We start from the raw sequence: 22,580 nt of genomic DNA, 5'->3' as shown, positions 1-22,580 counted from the left end.
CGTTTCTCAAAGGTCCTGGACAAATGATGGGGCCTCGAATACGGATGTAGAAGAAACCGACACTGATTTTGAATTTCTGTTCAACAGAATGATTAAAACAGGTAAAAAAGTAGCATCACAGATCTTAAGATTTTTAGTCAGTTTTTTTAAAGGCTCGCTGTGCTGTCGGATGTGTTGTGCACCACACCAAACATGGACTTCGGAAAGAGGTTTCCAAAGAAAATCAGAGAAGCAGTCGAGTAAAAGCTAGAAGACCACATCAAATCTGCTTTTGTAAAAGCAGCTGGAAAATATTCATAAATTAGAAGATCTGCAGGACTGAAGACAAACCTCCCTAAACAAAAGAAACCAGTCATTTTGCGCCCCCTCGTGGTCCCAAACTATCTGAAGATCAAAGTCCATCAGAGTCCGATTGATGCACCCATGTCTGGACTTTTCAAAAGCCGAAATACTACTTAAAGATTAAAACCTTTTCATCATAACTTTAACCTTTTGATCGTCCCCGCTGTTAAACATTAAGGTTTGGAAAGTTCTGCAGCTGTAGCTGAGACAGTCGGAGAAGGTTTTCCCACAACCCACAGCAAATCATTGTTGACAAAGGCAGAAATCTCTATGACAATTAAAAACATAAACCAAAGTAAAAATCTTTTTTTTTCTACCCAGGCTTCTACTGTTCTGTTCAACAAAAATGTACTAGAAATGTCAGATTTGAGTAGATTTAAATACATTTTGACTGTTTCAAATAAAAAGAAATCTGCTTTTAAATTAAAAATACATGTGTCATACTTTACTTAATCAGAGAAACTAGAAGACAAACTGAGCTTAACTTGCTATTGAAGTTTATTCTGTACAGAGGAACACTTTTTACAAAATTAAACTAGATATATAATCACTACATGAAACAAGTTAAATCATATGTACAATATTAAATGAACCATATAATACAGGTCACATACAAAAAGGACACTTTAAGTTAACATGTTGTGGAAATTATTTGTTAAAATTAAAAGACCTGCAAAGAACAAGCCACCAATTATTTTTTTAATCATCTCTTATTATCATAAATGACTTCTCAACTCTAAAAGGAAACTTCTAACATCTCAGACTCGTAAAATTAAAATATATTCTCTCTCCTAGCAAGCAGGACTGTTTTTATAAATGCGATGATCTTGACGAGAAGAATCGGCTTGGTGAATGGCATTCCTCCAGGATAAAAGGTACATGTTTAACATGGGATTTTTAAAATTTACATCCTTTTTTTACTCTTTTTTTTCTTTTTCTGCGTTCAAGCAAATACAGTATTAATACAGTTAACAAGCCAAGTCACGATGTCTTTATTTTCAGCATTATGGCATTTTTTTTGTAGCCATTTTCTGCCCAGTGGTTTCAAACTGGTTGTTTTAAATGGCCAAAAGAAAAAAAACAAAAGCAAAAAAACAAAGGAAAGAAAATAAATCAAAACATGGCATTCATGCTTTTAACTTCCACTGACGACAAAGAAATACAACATGTGATAGTTCAAGAAATCTGGCAAACTTCCTCGGTTCACACAATGGTACTTAGTGGAAAAAGTATTTGTATTTTTTAGTTAAAGTGAAAAACCTTTTGAAAAACTGAATGTTGTTCGACTTGTTTTCTGTTTAAAATCTCACCTTGATCAGATTTTAAACCGTTCAGTAACTACAAATGTAACCATGTAACCAAAAAAGCAAAGAGAAGATGCAACAGAAGTGATGTAGCTTCACTAAACACAGTGTCGGGTCAGAGATCTCCCGTCTCATCTGTGGCTGTGTCTAAACCTGGCTCATTACCCAGAACACCTCACTGCGCTGCTCCCAGTCCCGAGCAAACGTTAAACTAAATGATGAGCTTTGTTTTTAGACCACCAAGTTTAGGAAGTACCATTGTTTGAACTGCCACTGCTCTGCTTTTCAGATATTGCTGTAAAACAAACATAAGGAAGCGGCGTATGGCACAACAAAACATGGAAAGAGTCTACGCTTCCACGGGACACTTTGACCTTTCCTCGCCATTTTCCCTGGACATTGCAAGGCTAGTGACAGGCCCCCAATTTGGTCTTCAGGTGAAGACAAAAAGATGGGGGGAAAAAAGAAAAAAAGGCAGATGTGCATTTTAAGAGCCACCAAGAAAGAAAAAATCTAATCATAAAGCAGGTCTTGGCATTGAGAGAATAAAGCAAACGGCTAACAAGCATTTTCAAAAACTGGGTCTTTCATGTTCCCTTTGATAGAAACCCAGACAACACCAAGTAACGATCCATAGACGGTGAATCAAACAGTTCCTATGTTAAGGTTCCTGCGTTCAGTTTGTTTGAGAACATGCTGGTATGACTAAAGAACCAGTGTTGTGCTGTCTGGACCCTCAGATCGCAGGAGAAAAGCAGGAGCGATGGAGATTCGAGGAATAGAATAAATAATGACACAGTATGTTGCAAAGACACACAGACACACTCATCGCCGACTAAAAAGAACCTGAGAATGCAGAAAAATCAAAAGGAGCTTCAGACATGTTTCCTGCAGGAATGAACAAGAACTAAGAATTCTAGGACAACTGGAGGTGGGAAGAAGGATGGAAAGCCCAGCCTGGTATTTTGAAGCACAGGGCAAAGATGTCCTATTGCCGTAGAGCCTAAGAGGGGCAGTTTTTTTTGGTGGAGGGGACCTAGAGCCCGTCGTGGGTGTTTAACATTTCTTCAGCTCTGCGGTGGGACTCCAAGGCTTTTGTGGTGTAAATATCCTGAGGCAACTCAGACTTGCGCCGCACCATCGCCCGCTCTTTCCGCTGCTCATGCTGCGGCTGCAGGACAGAAAGCAAAAGGGGAACCAATCACTTCTAGCTGTGTAGCATAAGATACACAAAAACTGAACTGCAGACAAGACTTATATAATCGACTGGTAAAAAAAAAAAAAAAAAGCTTTTACAGCCATGTGCAACAGGAAGTAGTTTAAAATAAAGAGGAAATGAAGGAAAATTTGGGCTGGTTTGCTCATTTAAATATAATTATTGAATTAGGATTGAGACTAAAGTAACAGCAAATGTATGTAATCGGCATGTTTTACTGTCAAACACAAAAGCGCCAATGCAAAAGGAAGCCAAGACAGAGAGAAAGTCAGGTTTACCTGAGTTGCGCCCTCCTCAACTGTCTTTTTTAACCTCTGAACATCTTCTATCAAAGGGACATCCGTCTCCATTGCTACAGGACTATTGAGGTCAGAGGAATCAACATATACAAAGAACTATGTTTGAAAAAAAAGAAAGAAAACAACAACAAAAAGGAAAATGGGGAAAGAAGGTGGAGAAGAAACTTTCAGTTGCATGCATGCAAGGAGGAAGTCAGACAAATGTTTTGTTCTTCTGATTATTTGCAGTCGGGAAGCTGAACTTTAACCAAACATTTCGGGATCATACGTGATGGATGATAAAAACGGGTTCTCTCAAAATCGACATTTTCCATTTTTATTAAGGCTTTTGGGTCATTTGTTGCATCTTCTGGGATGAGTTCAAAACAGACCAAGAGTTATCATAAATCGTGAAAATTCGCGTTTGAAATATTTGCAAATAATTGGATTTTCAAGTTTTGTGTTTAACTTTTACTGAATGACGATATATATATATATATATATATATATATATATATATATATATATATATATATATATATATATATATATATATATATATATATTAACTACAGATTGTGATGTTTCAACAAGATTATAAACAACTAAAATTAGTTAAATTACATTTTCTAATGTAAAAAAGAGCCACTGTGTATCCATGTTTATGAATTTATATACAAATATATAATTTACATCAGAACGTCACTAAATGCCAGAATGGATTACGATTGGGAAGTTTACCTCATTTAATAAAATGTGAGTTTGAGATCATTTTCTGTTTCATTTTCTTTTTTTACTTTTGCACGTGAGACAAGTGTGAATGTTGAGAACGCAAACGCTCACACCGCCTGAAACGCTTTGAAGGGTTTAGAACCGCCAGAGCGTGTACTGACCAGAAGCCTGCAAGATTTCTCTGCACTGTGTTAAAGACTCTTTGTTATTCACATTAGTGTGCTACTTTGTGGACGCTTCTTTTTTCTAATGTTGGTCCCCACTGGTAATTAAGAAAAACCAAATGTATTTTTCTGACATTTTTGTGTGGTTACATATTTATAACACTATTATTTTATTTACATGTCTTAAAATGTAAGGAAAGAAATGCTCTACTTTAAGAAGGAGTACATTTGTGTACACGGTAAAATACTTCAATTACACAAAGAGATGGGTAAAAGTGTTCCTCGGCTTACCTGTGGGTTTGATTTAGCGAGGTTCTCGATCTTCATCCAAGCTTCTTCGCGTTCCTTTGATTTAGCTTTTTCTCTGTTGAACAAAACCAAACTTTGCTTATTTTCCTTTTCAACTCATTTGACGTCCTGCGAAGCATTTTAACTGAAGAGATGCGGCCGATTGATTTAATACAACAATTACAGAGAATGAAGAGGAGCCGTACTTGTTTTTTTCTGCCCTAAACTGCTGTGTGCAATCATCAAAGAGTTTCTGATTCATCTCCATGAAAAGCTTCAGAGCGTTGTAGATGAGGCCGTGGATGGTCCTGTCAAAAAGAATACATAATATATTATGAGATATAATGTATTGAGAAACCATGAGAAACGTTGACCAGTTTAGTCCAACAAACAAAATCCAAGTGGAATCTTTAAAAAGCTATGCAGCTAAAAATGTTATATTCATTTTTAACACATTTGTCCTTTGCTAAATCACGGTTCACTTTTCGATGATTATTTTTCAATGCATTTTTTAATATCATGTCATGATTGGCTGTAGACCATTGTCAATCAATCTCCGTACAGAGTCCCACAGTTTGCCAAATGCCCATACATTTGTATCCCAATGAGTTCATTGTTTTCATTCTATAATACCAGACTTATTTTAATATGAAGGTTTTAATTTTGAGAGTTTAGAAAAAGAGAGAAAGGTCAGAGCACTTTACTCTTTTAATTCACGTCAAACATGATTAGCGCGTCAAATTTAAATTGGCCACTTTTTTTTTGACATGTGTCAAAGTCCAAAACTGTGTTCATAGACCTGCTGCTGCTGCTGCGTGTGGGAGGAGCTACAGTCAAACGCGTTTCCCGATCTCATCACTATGTGGAAGACTTGGAGGAGATGCGCCTGAATGATAGCGGCTTTCAACTGTACGTCTGTGTCTGTGACCCAGTCTGAAGACTTGCTGTCATGGCACTGACGCAGGAAAAAGACGCTGCTCCGTCTGTCTCCAGTGGGAGTCATATAGCAGCGGGGGACACAGTGAAAGAATATAAAGTTATAAATTCAGGCTTGCTTTACTTTTTTTTTTTTTAATGCAATGCCCCATAATGCACTTTGTTTTTATATATACAAGCATCTTTGCTATGTCTGAACTCCCACCCTAACCCCTAAAAAAAACTATATAGTGCGGGACTATGTAGTGCTCTGGATTTTAAAAGTAATTAGCACACCATGCTCACTACTTTTTTTGTTTCCTTATTTTAAAACGGCAAATATGATGTCATCGATTTCACGAAATTAAAATCTAACTGATATGAGCGCTTTGCAATGATCATTTATGAGTCCACTCTCTTTTGAAGATAAAAACATTGATAGTTTTTTTTTTAAAATACATTTTTTGGCAAAAGTTGTTCGGATGCAATGCATTGTGGTCTATATTCACTAATCTAGTGAGCAGCCATGCACACTGGTTTGTCGCAGAGACTTCTGGGAAGTTTCAAGGGCACTTGATTTTGGAATTGTAGATTCGGACAGCACTTCCAAATGGAGAATGCACTATATAGTGAGTAGAGAAGGAATTTGGACACAACCCCTTGAGTAGTATTTTATTTATATGAATATCTTGAGTTCAAATATATCATTAAGAGTTTTGTTTATTATAATTAGGCCTCCATGAGAAAAAGTTTTGAAGTGATATATATTTTATATGTTTATAAATGTGTGTGTGTGCTTTGAAGTATACGGTTTTATTACATGTACACGTTTTAAAGCTTTTTAAAAGATAAACTGTAAGCTTTTATTGTTATTTCGTCCTGTTGGTTTTTTTTCCCCACTTTTTACTGATCTGATCCGCCTCTCTAAAACCATAGCAAGATCCAAACCTTAAGTTTTGTGGTCGGTTGGATCGCTATAAAAATTAAAGAATACTACTTTGCAGATTTCACTTTAGGACGCAACTCCCGTGATAAATGAGAGGCCGCTGCACTTGCTTAATATTTATTCAGTGTCGTTCTGAGCAGCCTTGCATGCTCTGACGAAAGACCTCGCAGGCTGTTAAACGTGAGAAACACACCCTTGAAAACACCATGTGAAGTATTTTGTCGCATTGTGTCAAAGAGGTGTGACGTTCAAGGTCAAGTGTGGAGTAAACTTTGGTGGACGTCCACACAGAGGGCGTGCAGAAAGGACTCACTTGTTCCAGTGCGTCTTTGAGTTGCGGTACAGAGCGGGAAACATTATGGGCAGAATCTTTGCTGCGTTGTCGCTGATGAGGCTCATGATGTACTCGTTGTTCCAGTAATACAAAGCTCGTTCTGCCACCTAAAGAAGTCAGACAAATAAATGAGATACAACTTTGGTTTACTTTTCTATTAATTATAAAAATAAACAAATTGTAATGAAAATGTTAGCTTTTCAACAGATGCCTAAAATCAATAAAGGTGCTTCAAGATATATATAGTAAACCAAAAAGATGAGATCGTTTTTTTTACACCATTCTCACCTTTCTATAGTTCTGGAGGGGCCAGGAAATGTAAATGCAGTGAGTACATATCTAATTTAAGCACAAAATCTCAAAATATCCTGAACAGGAAAACACAGATTTCCCAGCTGAAGCTCGTCTGATCGTCCGGGGGTGTACCTGGAAGTGTGGACTGGACACACACTTTGCCAGCTGTCTGAAGAGAGGCTCCTGCACCTTCACAAACTCTGAGGGCTCGATGACGTCCAGGATCTCCTCCAGCTCATTAAGAAACATCACCTCCTTGGGACTGTGAGTCTTTGGCCAGTACTTTAGTAAAGCCATCACGACCTGTTGGGATGACCAGGAATAGGTAGGATGGTTCTTATTATGTGGGGAAAAAGCACATAGCACATGCACAAACAAAAAAAAGAAGAGTTTTTTTTTTGTTTTGTTTTTAAATGAGGACATACCGGTTCTGTTAGAGTACTGTCTTTTTCTAAAAACTGCACGACGCAGTAGGCCAGCTGCAAAAAAGCACCACATTCAATCAGTAAAGGGGCAAAACATCTGAAAATCAACATAAAAATGCAAAAATCAAAGCTGAGGACGAGCTTAAACATGCTTTTTTTTCTGCAGCTTGAAAGTGAGGCAGCACTAAGGCGACCTCTCATGTGAAACTGCTGCGAGCCATTTCCAAGCTGCACTTTTCAGCAACGCCAAACACGAAATCTCAAAAAGATCGGCTGGAAGTATAAAACAGAAGCCATACCTGTGGGTGGTAGACACTGAGTGATTTGACTTTGTGCAGAGGCAATAAAACTTTTAACAGGAAAATCTTGTGCTCCTCTTTTAGTGGTAAGGCAAATCCGTTGATTATACTGGAACACACAGAAGTAATTATTTGAAAAATGCAATCGATGTCACTCGTATTTAGTGAGATTTCACAGTTCAGAACTGGTAAATAAATGACTAAATCCCGCACGTCAGAGGAGCTTCCACAGTTCATTGAAAACCTTAAAATCTCTTACCTCCCAAGTATTTCTAGTAGTTCAGCTATTCCATTATGGTGCTCCGTCTCATATATAAATCTGAGAAAACAGAGTCTTGTTGAGTGAAAATAAACTGACCTGAATGACTATTTTGTTGCCAAACACCGAGACGAGCACTAACCTATAGAAAATGTTATTGATCTGTTTTCTGATATACGCTCTCAGTCCCAGAAACTTCCCATAGATCCTATGGAGAGTGGTTTTCAGGAAGTCCCTCTCTCGAGGATCCTCGCTGTCAAATAGTTCTAGAAGCTGCAAGGCATCAAAAGTGAAGATGTTTTAAGATCTTCTCACATGCAAATGCAGAAAAAGAGATGGATGCTTGAAGGCTTTGAAAGGACAAGTACCTGCATAACAAATTTCTGATCGATGTACTTCTTCGCTATGTTTGGCTGGAAATCGGGCGCTTCTAAAAACCTAAGAAAAAATTCATAGACGAGCTGGAACAGAGAAAAACAGAGGAACTTAGACAGCAGAGTGGATGGAAAAAGAGTTTTTGTAATTATTTAATCAAGAGATATGAATAAAATCTTTTGTTCTTCATAGTTGTACAGTGCTGCAAGTGGCTAATCATTAACCTGGAGGTGGGGCCAGGCCGCTTCGAGCGTTGGCTCATCTTCCTCAGGATCAAACTCTGCTCCGGTGGGGTTGGATGAAGGAGGCAACGTCCTGAACATGTTCACAGCAAACTGAAAGACACACCATCATGCTGGATCTTAGTCATCTTTTCTTTATAGGTGAAAGGTCAACATTTTTTTTTTCTCTTGCAAAAGGACTCTTCAAGGATTTATGCACGTGTCTAGTGTTTCCAATGTCTCAGTGTCAACTGACTCCTTTGTGGGCAGCTGTTCCCTGCCAGGCAAATCATGAGACGGTGCAGGTGGCCGACGAAAACACAGTGAGCCTTGTGTGGAATGAAAAAGTATAAGGTAGATATCCAGCATAAGCTGGGTCTTGATTCAATATTTAACTCATTACATGACCACCCATTAGATCCAGAGTTCTCACAGTAATTTCCTCCAGTATAGATACCACTCTTAAAAGATTTGAATCCTTCAGTTTTGGTTCATAAATTTAACATTTGATTTGTTCAAATTTGGTTCAAAATTTCATTCCAAAACAAGTTTTGTCTGACTTTGACCAACAGTTTTAACATTAAGCAAAACTTTATTAGTCTTCTGTTAGAAGCGAATTTTCCCATAAATAAATCTGTCTGCAAACCTAATACAGTAATTACACAGGTCCAGCACTAGTGTTTATTTCTAAACGTCCTTCCAAAAATAGAAGTAGTGCCTGCAGCTGTTAAAAAATAAAGCACTACCTTGTATTTTTCTGAGACTTTTTTTTCAAGCAAAATGAATAACGTGAAGATTTCATGGTAAACTTAGTACACATTAGCCTCGTTTCCACTGAGTGGTTCAATTCGGTCCGGTTTGGAATGGTCCAAGTAATTCAGGTGAGTGTTTACACGTCACGGTGCAACAACAAAGGAGGTCGCCCAGCATCTCATTTTTCCTGCTTGGCTTTTGAAACTTCACATATAAAAAGCATTGAATGTTGATCGAAAGAAGATTGTAGGCTGCAAAGACGAATACAGCTGCTTTCTTTTGTCATAATTCAGCCAAATCAACAGGTCTAAACAGTAGCTACGCTCTAACCGGTCCGTTCCATTTTTCCATGGCCCAGATATTGGAACGGTTCGGCTGGCTCTGTGGGTCCATTCTATAATGAAAACACTAAAAATACCAGACTGGACCGGACCGGACCGCTCAGCGGAAATAAGGTATTTCTCTATTCTTCAACAAATTCAATTCAATTTTATTCATATAGCCCAGTATTACAACAATAGGCATCTCAATGGGCTTCAAACCGGTAGTTGTGTAATAAACATGAATCATAAAGAACATAAAGTCATAGAATTCAAAAGTTAATTATTAAACTAAACTAAACAGACAAAAGCCAAGAGGTAACACCAAACCTTTAACTTTAAAATCCAGAAAGTGAAGTCTACCTTCTACTAGCCCTGCACAACAAATCGCAAATTTATTGTTATCGTGATATCAAGCTGTGCAATATGTATATTGCAACGAATGGTTACTTTAAATGTGCTAAAACAATCTCATAGCAGCTTGAAGTATTTAGCTAAGCAAATAATTCCATTTCTGCATTTGACCAATCGGATGAAGCCCTTTTATGTTAGATGTTCGCAGCCCATGTAGACTAGTTTCATTCGATTAATTAAAGAAGCCGGTAGGTCGACTCTTACTTAAAATAAACTACCAGTGAAATGGAATTGATGTTTTTGGTTGGTTTGCTATTTGTTCATGTATCGCAAGTTATATCGTCATTGCAATATTGATCACTAATATAGCATATCGCTAGTTTTCCTCATATCGTGCAGCCCTACCTTCTACACACTATAAAGACACTAAATCGGTGAGATGATCCAAATTCAGCCTGTGATGTTAAAGACAAGCTGATTAGCGGGAACATAAAGCACCAAATGATCATTGATGGATGCTGCAGGCTGCAACACGCTCACACTTACTGAAAATATGCATGACGGTCCATCAAAGCTAAGCAGAGCATTTACTGTTGATGTGACACACATGAAGCATTAACAACCAACTGCAGAACTTTTTTTTTTTTTAACACAGACTATAAGCAAAACTTACGTCTGACAAACTGACATCTGAAGCAAGAAACAATTAATATCTCTGAAAAATAAGTCATTGTATTTGAAAATCCAGTTTCAGAGAATAGAAAATGGTTTTTGAATCACTTTCCACCCATGTGAAAAAAAAGTAATCGTAAATTAAATTAAATATAAACATTTAAACAAAGCAAATCAGATTAGTTACACCTGTATCTCAAGTTAGACATAATTCAAAAAAAGAGAAGTATTGTGAGATGGAATTTATAGAAGGGTAGACTAAAGCATTTGACCATAACTCTGCTCATTTTCTATTTCTCTGCCAAATGTTTTAGACCCCTCCATAAATGTCCAAACATTCCCAACCATCTCTTTCAGCTTAACAGCAAACTTTAAAGTCCCTCCTGCTTTACTGACCATGTGCACGACCTCAGGGTAGATGGGTTCTGTGATGACATTCCTGTTGTGGGTGATGTACTCAACCATTTCGCTCAGGGCCGCTCGCTTCACTTCCTTCCATTTCAGGTCACTCAAAGGGTCGGAAAGGAAGTCAAAGAGAACGCAGCACTGCCGCAGCTTCTGGATGAAGAGCTTCTCTTGTTCCGCAGGGGCCACATCTAGACAAAAAGAGTGGGAAAATGTGAGGTCAGTTAAAAGTGAAGGAACTAAGACGAAGAAAGGGACAACTGAAAGAAGCCGTGACATGGCAGCTGAGAATTTAGGAAAAGATTTCTCACACACAATTTCAAACACAACAAGGTGCAAAAAAAACTAGAACAGAAACAGAAACAGAAATAACATGAATACTACAAATGTGTCCACGTAGATAACACAGACGGATGACATTTATCTCTGCATCTAGTGGCCAACTATGTAAACAAATCATATAAAGGATAAAGAAGACTGACAGAACGTTAAACTTAAACCTTCGCCTGGTTAAAATGATCATGAGGACAAGCAAAGACGCCTCTGACATCACAATGAAAGAGATTGTTGATTGGAATTTACTGGACAAAAAAAAACTCTCACTTGATCCTGTTGTGCAGTCACAAACAAGAACACCATCATTATTACAGTATGCAGTTTGAGACCAGTGACTGTATATAAGACCTGGACCGAGTGAGCGTGATGTCACCAATAGAAAAAGAAGTCAATTCAGTCGCCATTTCTCACAGTACAGACGTCGTCAGTAAGCAGTGATTGGTTGGAGTCGGTATGAGTCATCATTTCTATGTCAACGACTCTAGCCAATCAGGAATGAGCTTGTTTGGAAGTCCACACAGCCGCCACTTGAAACTAGGCTACAAGAAATCTGTCAAACGTTTTGAACATTCAACGTGAGATCACATACTTTTATTGAAGCACCTGATCGGTTAGCTTCTAACTTGAATAACTAGCAATGAAGAAAAAATACCATGAAAAAATGTAGCATTAGCAAGAACATGTTAAAAACGGTAGCAGAACAGGAATGGTGACTGTACCATCTATAATGACTAAGTAATAGCTGTTTATTTCTCAACAGAGGTCTATGAGATTTTGGCTGCTTGAAGGGGGAAAAGTCTTTCAGTCCAGTTTTGATATACAGTCAAAGTTTTTGATGCATCTTGTGCACTTTAGGTCAGAGTGAATATTTTTCCATAATTTTCTGAGTGGTTGTTAGAAAAAAACTCTAGCAGTCTTGCTCTCAAAAACAATAATTAAGAATAAACAACTCCATCCAAAAGAAAAAAATAAATAATTGTCAAAGAATTATAAAAAAAAGAAAAAAAATCCCTCAATAATAAGAGTTCTAGTTTGCCTATTTGTTCATTAACTCAACATTTACAGATCAAACATGCGTTAAGACGCTCTGAAACCCCATCACAAGTACAGAACTTGCAAATCAGAAATACAGTTTAAACAACAACTTAAGAGTTTTCAGATGCAGATTGACAGGCAATTTAAAACAGCAAATTCACAGGAAAAAACTCAACTGAACTGATTAAACTAGAGGTAAGCCAACTACTGTTCTAAACGGGCAAATAGCCAGATTTCTTAAACAAATTCTTTGCACTGATCTATCTGAACACACAAGACTCATTTGGAGAAAATCCTATTTTTGGCAAGTCAGAATTTGTCTAATAGTCTAAAGCCACACAAAATCTGAAAAACTCACTTAATTTTTATACTAAAATGACCGATATCACAACAAATGAATTGAAATACGTTGGATTTGGTTAACTTACAAGCATAAGTTAAAAACCTTTTTAAAAAAACAACAGGCTTAACAAAAAAAAGCGCTGAAAGAGTTTAATACCAGACGACATTGCGGCCATCAATAGAGAGCAAAACTTTATATACTATTTCATTGTTCTAGAAAACTATTCATCCATTGGTACAAAGCACCAGTTGCATATAATGTATTTTTTTTAATTCAACATACATTTTGAATGGAACTGATTGCAAGCAAGTAAAAATACAAATTGGATTGTTGAGAAGAAAAGTGCGACATAAGTTTTACAGAAAATGACAACTTTTTCGATTTGTGTTATCGTTGAAATGATGCAAATATTTTCATATCAGTTGGTTAACAAGCTCAGCTGCTGAAACCTGGAATGTTTGCAGACGGACATTGTTATGAGAACCAAAAAAGGGGAAGCAATTTGTTTTTCAGGTGCAACAATAAATCAATCAAGAAAAGAGCAGAGGCTCTCTCTCTTGCTGACGTGGGTGAACTGAGGCATATCAGTAAACTGCACGGAAAATTCACCGGAGATCAGGGGGCCCCCATTCATGCTCATCGAAGATGCCAGGGATTCATACAACCTGTTATTTAGCAAACAACCCAGTTGAATTGAAAATCAAAACAAATGCAACAACAAATGTAGCTTTATAAATAGTTGACTAACCCTAACCCTTAATAAACTTAATAAAAAAAAGAAATTCCAGCAACTTAGAACATGAAGAAGGGAAACAAAATACAGTTTGGAGTAAGTACAAGGCAGCTAAACCTACTCAGTCATGCCCTCATTCTAGAGAATGTACAGAAAGCGCCAAAGCCCAAGGTGCACAAAAGTAGGGTGTACAAACGCACACGTGCATGCACGTACACACACACGACATTCCTGCAACAAAGCAGAATTGAGGTAAGAGGATAGATCTCCTGCTCAGACATAATGGAGACTTGGCTCAGACACACACATACGCTTGTGCAGTGTCAGTTTGGTCTTAGCAAATTTATCTTGATGACAGTTTGAGGCAGGGAATTCCTAAGAAAAAGTAAGCCTTCTATTATCCACAAAGTCAAGGAAGACTTGGCATCCGAGCTGATGACACACTTGTTCAACAAGAGTCCTCCGTAAAAATGTTCAAGCTTAATAAATCAAGTGTTAGTGTTAAGTTGCAGCACACACACACACACACATTTCTTCCTGGTTGCAAAGAGGGCTTACAGCTGAGCGGGAATGTGGTATCATGCCCTGCACCTCTGACAGAGTCCGACTTAACTTGCTCCTGTTACATAAGGCTGTCTGTCTGCGTTACAAACTTTCTGTACTCCTAAAATACTCTGTGGCTTGTTGTGCAACAAATAAAAAGCCCACTGTTGGGATCCCGAAATTGATGTTTTGCACAATGTGACTTCTATAAATGTAATTCATAGAAGCCTCGGGTGAGAAACAAGCCTGCACTCCCTCACACAAGCACACCATGTCTTGCGGAGAACAAAGAAAAAGATTTATCTTAATGTCCCCCCTGTTCAAAACAAATAATAAATAACTGGTCACGTTGGAACTGCCGTCTTTAGTTTTCCCTTCAAAAAAAAAGAGGTTAGGTGAAAGAGTGCAGGCCTGAAACCAGAACTAGACTGGCAACCTGCTTTATCGAGGGTACGCTAATGATCAATGCAAATATTGACAGCGCACTATTTATAGCTCTGCAGAGACAATGTGTCACAGAATTAATTGTATGTGAGCTACATCTGATGGACACAATGTTCCTTGTTTTTATTTTTCCTTGTTTCACTATCAGAATATTAACAAATTCAGAATGTGAAGGACATTTATTCCCGTGTTTCCAAAAGTTTAGCATTAAAAAGAAGTACATTGCACGCAACAAGACCATTTACATGCAGTCTGGTATAAAGCTGCATGATATGAGGAAAACATGCATTGTGCGATATTGGTGATCTCCCACTGACAATTTGACTTGTGATAAATAAACAGATGTCAGGAGCATGTGTAAATACATTTAGGAAGAACATATATCACAGTTTACGCTGTCTTTTGCAATACCCTTATAGATATCACAATAACAATGCATTATTGTTTATTTTTGCAGGCCTAGTCTGTACGCCTGTTTCAAAACAGACATTTGGTTTCAATGAAACAATGATGCATAAATGTCAAACGAAAAATATAGACACGCATATTTTGGACCACAAAAACTCTAGTCTCACTGGTAAAAATCCAAGTTTAATTTAAACATAAACTCTTTATCTAAACTATAGATTAAAAACTATCTAAGAAATTAAAATGATTTAATAAATTGAAGCTTGATGATATTTTGATCTACACATCTGAAATCTTGAGATTATGTTAGTGGTGGTGGAGGGGCTTGTTTGAACATGCTAAAGCAAACACACCAATGTAATTGTTAGTCACCACCGCTGTCACTCAAGGCTGGTATCTTTAGAGCTAAACACTGAACTCAATAGTTGTTCCTAATACTGATCTGAAGCCCAAGAACAACCGTAATATGTCCCTTTGGAACAATACTAAAATTCTGTAGACAAGAAGAACCCCAAAATCCTAAAATATTCCTGATCAGCGTAGAGAAAAAGTGGGATGTCAGGATTTGCTGACAGATGCATCCACAACGTTCTATTGAATGAATTTGGGGTTTTTTGTTTTTTGAAATTACGATATAAGTGCTTTGTTGAGAGGGGAAGATTCCGGAGTCCTGTTCTACCAACACACTACTAGTGTGACAACTACATTGTAGCAACGATGCTACTAGGCTAGCTAGATGCAACCAGGGGTGCACAAGCTAATATTGGTTGTTATGAATCCGTATCTTGTGTATAAGATAGTAATAAGAATAATAAATCAAAATGTAAACATATACAGTGCAAAAATGTTGCAAATGTAAACGAAGTGAGGAGAAACCCAGCTCTTAGCTATGAGCTCACTTCCTTTGACATCACTAGCTCGGCGGGGGGATGGGCAACGAGCAGTTAGCTAGTAAAACCAGATTTTTTTTTTCTTGTACAGCTCTTGCGTCTCTCACGGCTTCGTGCCGTTAGACTCAGAGCGAGCATGTCGATTTAATAAAACAAAACGATACGGTTTTCAATATAAGGGAAAAAAGCGATATGACCGTAAACGTCCGAACGCGAACTAATTCAGCAGTTACCGGTGGAGAGGAGCGAAACCACTTCGCTCTAATTCGCTAGCACAACACAGGAAGAATATTTTGTCCCCACATACCTCTGAAGTGCAAGAGAGCCACCGGTTGAAAAGGCCCGTTGGAATTGGGTGCGTCCACAACCATCCTCTCTTCGGATTTATTGCATTTCAACATTTAAACCTTGGCCAGGAAGGAGATCGACTCAGGGCGAGAGGCCAACCTCCATTTTAACACAAAAGCTGATCAGAAAATGAAGCTCTCCGCTGCTGGAGGGAACAGGCTTAGTAAGTGATGTAAGCAACCAGGGGGCCCGCTGATTGGAGGAAAAGGGGCACAGACTGCTAGGAAGGAGAGACGTGATTGGTCAGATGAAAACGAGTGGGAAGGGCAGGACTGGAATTTTCGTTTGAGCTCCTTCTATCCACTCTCTGGCCTCTGGTGGCGCTCAGCGAGGCAGGTCCCGCTACAGATCTCGGATCAGATTGTCCTAAATCTTTTCCTCAATTTTGCTATTAGCTGATACCTCTCTGTAATCTGATTTAGGATAAGCAGCTGGATGTAACCTCGTAAGTGCGCTTACAGAGGCCTCAGTTAAGTCTGTAGAGGCTTTCGTGAGGATTTTTTGCTATATGAAGGGACCATGAATAAAACTGTCATAAACGCCTCAAATCTTTGGATTTGGAGACTAAAAAAAAATAAAAATTGTACGAATAAGAACAGAGAATTTAAGAGCTTTAACCCTCTTCCATTATTTAATAAATAATTAAATAAATACATACATATATTAAAAGTGTATTTTTTGGTTTTCACTCCACTGGGTCTATTTTATTATATTTTTATAAGCAATTTGCATTAGTTGCATGCAGCCATTTTCATTAGGGTGGAATTGTCTACAAGTAAAGCAATACTGTACCAGTAAACAGGAAGTGGAAGTGATCAGCTGGGCTTAAATGCACACATGTACTGCGGAAGCGGCATTTTCTCTGAAAGGGATCATCTGACAAATTCAGCATAAAAATTACAAACCTGCTGCAAAATATTTACTTAATAAATAATGTGACAAATGTAGTGCTGAGTGCAGGCATATCTAATGTCTGACAGTCCCGCTCTGATTATCTTTTGGTCTATTGTAAAAGCGTTTCCACAGGTCATTTAATTGTAATGATACCGTTTTTAGGGAAAATAAAATGAAAATAAAAACTGTGTCATTTTCCAGGACATAGTTACTGCAGAGCAGCAGTAGTTCATTAGACTGTTGGCGTGGAGTAAGCCTACCCTCATTTTCCATCATCCATCTCTAGTTTATAGCCCTAACCTAACATTATCAGTGCAACAAAAATGTCTAGCAATATTAGAGCTGCATAAGACTTAAGTTTATCAAGCAATATTATCCAGCTGTACTGTTTTGAGCGAAATGCTGCTCCAGGAAAGCAAAGATTTATACGGATGTTGTCGTCTACAAGTGGATGCATCAGGATGGAGCAGATCAGGGAGCTTGTGGCTTGCTGTAGCAGCTTCTACGTGACACCTACAAGCTTTTTTTTTTTTTTTTACATCTGCTCACAATCATTTAAACATATAAATACTCATTTAAATCAATTTTAAAACATAATTTTCATTAAATATATCCTCCATCAACAGGAAAATGCCACAAGAACATGTTAAAAACCAAACATCCCACTTTCATCGGAATGGGTCTTTAAATGTTGCATTATCATGATTGTATCATATAAATGGAACACACTTTTATGTCAGATAATAAAAGAGACGGGATAAAACCACGGGGGCATCACAGGCCAGGCGAACAAAGAAGAGAATTTGAAACAAGATAGTAAAGAGGACACAAGAGAAACGGAAGAATGAGCGTGTATCACAGTTCTCAGTCTCACTGAGGGGCCAAAGTCTTTTCTAAAAGAGATGCCATTCCATAGTCATGACAACCTGCAGCAGTTTGTTCTGGACACAGCCGTTTACACGTTAAAAGTCTGAATAATTGTGAGAAGCTCGAGAGTTTTTTTTTCTACCTGTGTAAATGTTTCTTATCTGTCTTAATATAACACCTTTAGTCTAAAGCCAAAATTGGGACAAAATAAATACCACACAGTGCTTAGATAATATGCAGTACTAACAAGTCATCATGCAAAAATGATTAAAATATCAATAATTCTTTCTGTTGGGTCATATTCCTTCCTGTAACCTTTAAGCAGCAGTCAACACACAATCCTGCCTTCTGCTGTAGACAGTACAAAAGATGCATGCTCTTTTACGTTAACTGTTTTTCTCTATTGTATTTTAAAGAAAAAATAAAAATAAATATGCTTTAAAATCAATGAAGTCTTTTATTTCTGTGACATAACCGTCTCTTTTCAGCCAGCAGGGGGGAGCAAATCGTAGGCGAACCACGCTTGGGCTTGAAATCCAAACCCATCACTAAATCTTTTACCAACACCTGGCGGAACATTCTGGTTAATCCTCCTCCTCATCAAACATGCATTGTTGTCCCACTGACAGCATTTTGTCTGCACCCGGTTAACAGAACGCAAACATCAAGTCAAATAGAATGAGATGTTGGCAAAAACTGTTACTTGACAATAAAACATCTAATAATATAGAAAACTAACTAAATAAAGTCATGCCTGTTTATAAATGTTTTAATTTGCTTTAAAAAATATATAGTATGTTATGAATCTGAGCTTCAAATCAAAAGGAATTCTGTCTTTGAACTTAATTTCTTTCTTATTTATGTACATTAATATAAAATACATGTACAAAGGCTTTGTTTGATTTTTAAGAAACATTCAGTTGTAATCTGTATGTGTGAAACATATTAAAAGAGTCTTTTATTTCTAGGGGTCAGATTTCATAAAAAGAAGAAAAAACAGAATTAAAAAAAGGGGAGACTGCTGACTAACCATTGATGAGTTGGCTCTGCAGCTTTTCTGCACTAACAGAATAGTTTAAAGATTTTAAAGACAGATTTGAAGGGAGTTTACCTCATCCTATTCCCCTCTTTAGATATCATTTTGTGTTTTAAGCAGTTCTACACGGCAAAAGTTTAAAATTAGGACTCACTACAAGACCTAAGTTTGGTTTAGCTTGCTTCCATTGAGAGTTATCCCTAAAATACCAAATGAATTCAAACTGATCCAGAATTGTCTAAGCAAATATTTTTTAGGGATAAAAAAACCCATTTACAAGCACATGTCCATTTTTTAAATCATACAAATATGTTTTCATTCAGCCTACCTCTCAGGTACACGAACTGTGGCCAGAAGTTGTTTAAATAACTTACTCCAATAAAACTGTTTTTTTGTTTTCCATGTTCTTGTGGCATTTTTCTGATGGTGGAGGACAGATATTAGGAAATGAAGTTTAAAATTGCATTTGTGAGAATGTCTTTATTCAATTTGCTGTAAATCAGGAGCAAAAATGTCAATCACACCATTAACCATTTTAATACCACTGTGCAGAAATTATGTACTTGAAAACCATGTTTTTTTTTAAATAAAAACTGCATTATTATAATTAAAGGACCACTGGAAATGCTTTGAAAATAGATCAAAGGATGATGAGAGTGGGACCATAAGGGAAGACAGATGTATGATCTGCACCACATAATAAAACAAGTATTAATCCAAAACTAGATTCTATTATAGTGCTATATTCAAACTCCTGAAAATGCTCATTAGGATAAGAGTATCACATATCTTAGCTTTTTCTTTTTAAAAGGGAAATTTTTCATGCTAATTTTTTATGTTTTTTTTATTATTGTCTATTATTATATATTATTATTTTGTTTTAGTTGAATTGTCCTTGGGGGATTATCTATCTATCTATCTATCTATCTATCTATCTATCTATCTATCTATCTATCTATCTATCTATCTATCTATCTATCTATCTATCTATCTATCTATCTATCTATCTATCTATCTATCTATCTATCTATCTATCTATCTATCTATCTATCTATCTATCTATCTATCTATCTATCTATCTATCTATCTATCTATCTATCTATCTATCTATTTATCTATCTATCTATCCTGCATGTTTTCCTACACACCCTGCTCTGGCCTGTTCTTACTGGCCGGACACACCAGAACCAGGTAATCACTCATGAGTAGGGCAAGCCTATCTGGAACTCCTGCAGACACACCGGCCCTTGAGGCCTGGAGTTGCCTATCCCATCTTCTTCGACTTCATCTCTTTTGTTTGTCTTATTTTGCATGTTTTGTGTTGAATGCTTACAATTAATCAATTCCAAATTACAAAGCTTATAACTATACAAAAGTCTGCATGTCATACTTTATTCATTTTGCAGGTCATGAACAACCACTAAGGGGCCTCATCGATGTTAGTTTTCAATGTCATGGAGTTGTTATTACAGTAATGCAAACATGTGTCCCTGCAGCTATTTCTATACCTGCTCAGCCTCTTCTCATAAAACTACAAAGCACAGCATGGTATAGTTTACAGGAAGTCACTCAGGCAAATCCTGCCTGCAATGCTGTGTGTAAACAATGAAGCCATAAAAGATTAATGCAAATGTTCAGAACTCCTCGTCTCTTTGAGGAAAAAGAATCAGTGGTGCTAATTCAGTCCCTCAGACTTGTAAACTATTTTTTAGAGCATTTCTTTCCCGTTGGTTTAGTTTTTATCAGTTTTGCTGGTCCCTGACTGTTAATCAACACGAGCGAGTTCCCGGCTTGCATGTCTTATGGGGTTTCTTTTTTCATTTCTTACTGGATGGCCCAGATTCCACCGCTGCCCTCAGCTCAGCCTGACTCAGAAAAACTGTACATCAGAGAGCTTGTTGGAGGAGGAGTTTCTCCCAGGTATGAAGAGACAACTGATTGCACATCCTTTGCATTAAAGATCAAAATAAATAATGTAGAGAGTAAAGATCTAAAGGTTTAAAAATGGCACTGTGAGGATCCACCAAAGCTGTGACTTGTTAATATGATTCCATTCTTTTTTTCTGCACGAAAACCAATTTTAATTTCTGATAATAAGGTGGTTGAGCGTGCGGGGGCTTACCTCTGAGGGATGGCAGCTTCTGAAGCTCTCTGTTAACACTGAGGGGGAAAGTGGAGGTGCTCAACCTCTTTTCCCTCTTCAGAGCCGAGTGTGACCCCGGCTGCTTCACCCTCATCAGCTGAGCTGGGGGAGGCACTTTCTTACCGGAGCCCTGCAGGACAGCACAAGGGGTTCCTGTTACAAGCAAGGCAGGTCAGTGTAGTTCTTAGTCCTAAAGGAAGGGGTCCAGGAAGAGGTGTGATAAGGAGTCTGCAGGGTTCAGGGGAGCAAAAGGATGAAAGAGAGAGGAAGAGAGGAGGGGGGGATGTTGTGTTTAAGGGTCAGGTTCCTTTTCCGAATCAGATCAAGTGATTTTCAGTCATTCAAGCAACCGGATCACATCCGTTGAAGCATATCTGTTGGCTTTATTCTTTGTATTGGATCTCAGCAGACAGAATAAATTAATTTAGGAGGAATAGAAAAATATGGAGGATGCTTTTGATTGACACACACTTTGATTGTCTTAAAGGCAGAAAGAGTTTGGATTAACAATAAGGACAAAAAACCTGATTTGACATTAAATATGTCTGAAGTTTAATATATTTTAATTGTTTTCCTCAATTTTAACAAAGACATAATTTAAAATTGTATCATTATTTTATTTGTTTTTTTCTTAAGTACTGCGGCTGTGTTTATATTATTATTTTTTTAAATAAAGCCTGAGTGTTCTCCATAGATAAGATGGATAAAAATACTTGACAATGTTAAGTATTGTACTCAGAGGCCAAACAAAGCATGATTGGCTAGAAATAGCAATGGAGTGCAATATTACAAAAAAAAAGAAAGTCATAAGATCCTCCAGCATGTCACATGTGTTTCAGCAGAACATGAAGTTGTCAAAGCAGGAATAAATTCATTAAAGGGCTTTTAGAGGATAGGTGGCATGCATACTTTAACCAATATTTCAATTAAAAATGCAAAAAAGGTCAAATGAGGCATTAAAAGGATGGAAGTTGTTAAAAAAGCAACAACAACAAAAAAAGATCCAGAAAATGACATTTAAAGTCGCACTAGAAAAAGGATAATAAAAATACAACTTGTATCTGAAACTAAAATAAAAGCCTGCAGGCCACTGAAAATTAGAGCAACTTGTGTTTTTTTAATAAAGATAAATAATCACACATTTTTTAATTTTGCTTTTATGTAACAGATCCCTTTTTAAACTAGTTTAAAAAGTTTTGCAAGCTCTTACCTGATCATCTGCATTTTTACCTCCAGATCTGACCGATTTCTCCTAATTCAACGAAACATTATTAAAACATAATGACAGAAATCCAAAAGCAATAGACAGAAATGCCACTAAATCCACGTTACCTTCTCGTTTTTGCTCTTGTGAGGCATCTTCAGCTGTGAGTCCCCAGCGGAGGTGGAACTGCGACCACAGACTCTCTCGATCAGTCTGAGACGTTTACATACGGACGAACCGCGGTGAAGTTAGTTTTAGGTTGGATCTTCGACAGACATCCTGCGCGGATCCTTAGCAGTGTCTCTTAGGGACCGTCAACAAATTACCAAGTGAACATGATTTAGGAGCCATTGAAAAAAAATGGCCAGAATTCAATACCTGTGACATTTTCACATAAAAAATCTATATAAAGTGTTCATCATCTATAATTGCAATACAAAGTGGGATGTCAGTGCCACAA

At 37.4% G+C, this 22,580-nt stretch overlaps 1 protein-coding gene across 3 annotated transcripts; it reads right to left on the bottom strand.

The window, feature by feature from the left end:
* Positions 1-822: 822 nt before the first annotated feature.
* ppp2r5ca (protein phosphatase 2, regulatory subunit B', gamma a) lies at positions 823-22,290 on the bottom strand. 3 transcript variants are annotated; one of them, XM_023951437.2, is made up of 16 exons: positions 22,249-22,290; positions 22,127-22,168; positions 20,896-21,046; positions 10,888-11,087; positions 8,396-8,506; positions 8,165-8,257; positions 7,939-8,069; positions 7,797-7,856; positions 7,538-7,646; positions 7,239-7,292; positions 6,946-7,116; positions 6,499-6,626; positions 4,531-4,632; positions 4,328-4,400; positions 3,141-3,257; positions 823-2,817 (listed from the first exon to the last, which is right to left on the bottom strand). In XM_023951437.2, exons 1-16 carry the CDS (start codon positions 22,273-22,275, stop codon positions 2,683-2,685), a joined length of 1,704 nt encoding a protein of 567 aa, XP_023807205.1. In that variant the 5' UTR covers positions 22,276-22,290; the 3' UTR covers positions 823-2,682. The 3 variants fall into 3 exon arrangements, with proteins under 3 accessions (XP_023807205.1, XP_023807207.1, XP_011488603.3); XM_023951439.2 differs by lacking the exons at positions 20,896-21,046; positions 22,127-22,168; positions 22,249-22,290 and adding an exon at positions 15,936-16,454; XM_011490301.4 differs by lacking the exons at positions 3,141-3,257; positions 20,896-21,046; positions 22,127-22,168; positions 22,249-22,290 and adding an exon at positions 15,936-16,292.
* Between the last annotated feature and the right edge of the window lie 290 nt (positions 22,291-22,580).

Source organism: Oryzias latipes, chromosome 22 (assembly GCF_053564925.1).
Source record: "Oryzias latipes strain Hd-rR chromosome 22, Olatipes_Hd-rR_3.1".
Taxonomy (NCBI): Eukaryota; Metazoa; Chordata; class Actinopteri; order Beloniformes; family Adrianichthyidae; genus Oryzias; species Oryzias latipes.
This window is presented reverse-complemented; position numbering and strand designations above follow the sequence as displayed.

Coding starts and splice junctions, on each gene's coding strand:
- ppp2r5ca (XM_023951437.2), bottom strand. CDS start 22,275: ATGCCTCACAAGAGCAAAAACGAGAAG. Junction 22,169..22,248: donor ACAAGAGCAAAAACGAGAAG/GTAACGTGGATT, acceptor TCGTTGAATTAG/GAGAAATCGGTCAGATCTGG. Junction 7,647..7,796: donor CTACTAGAAATACTTGGGAG/GTAAGAGATTTT, acceptor TGTGTGTTCCAG/TATAATCAACGGATTTGCCT.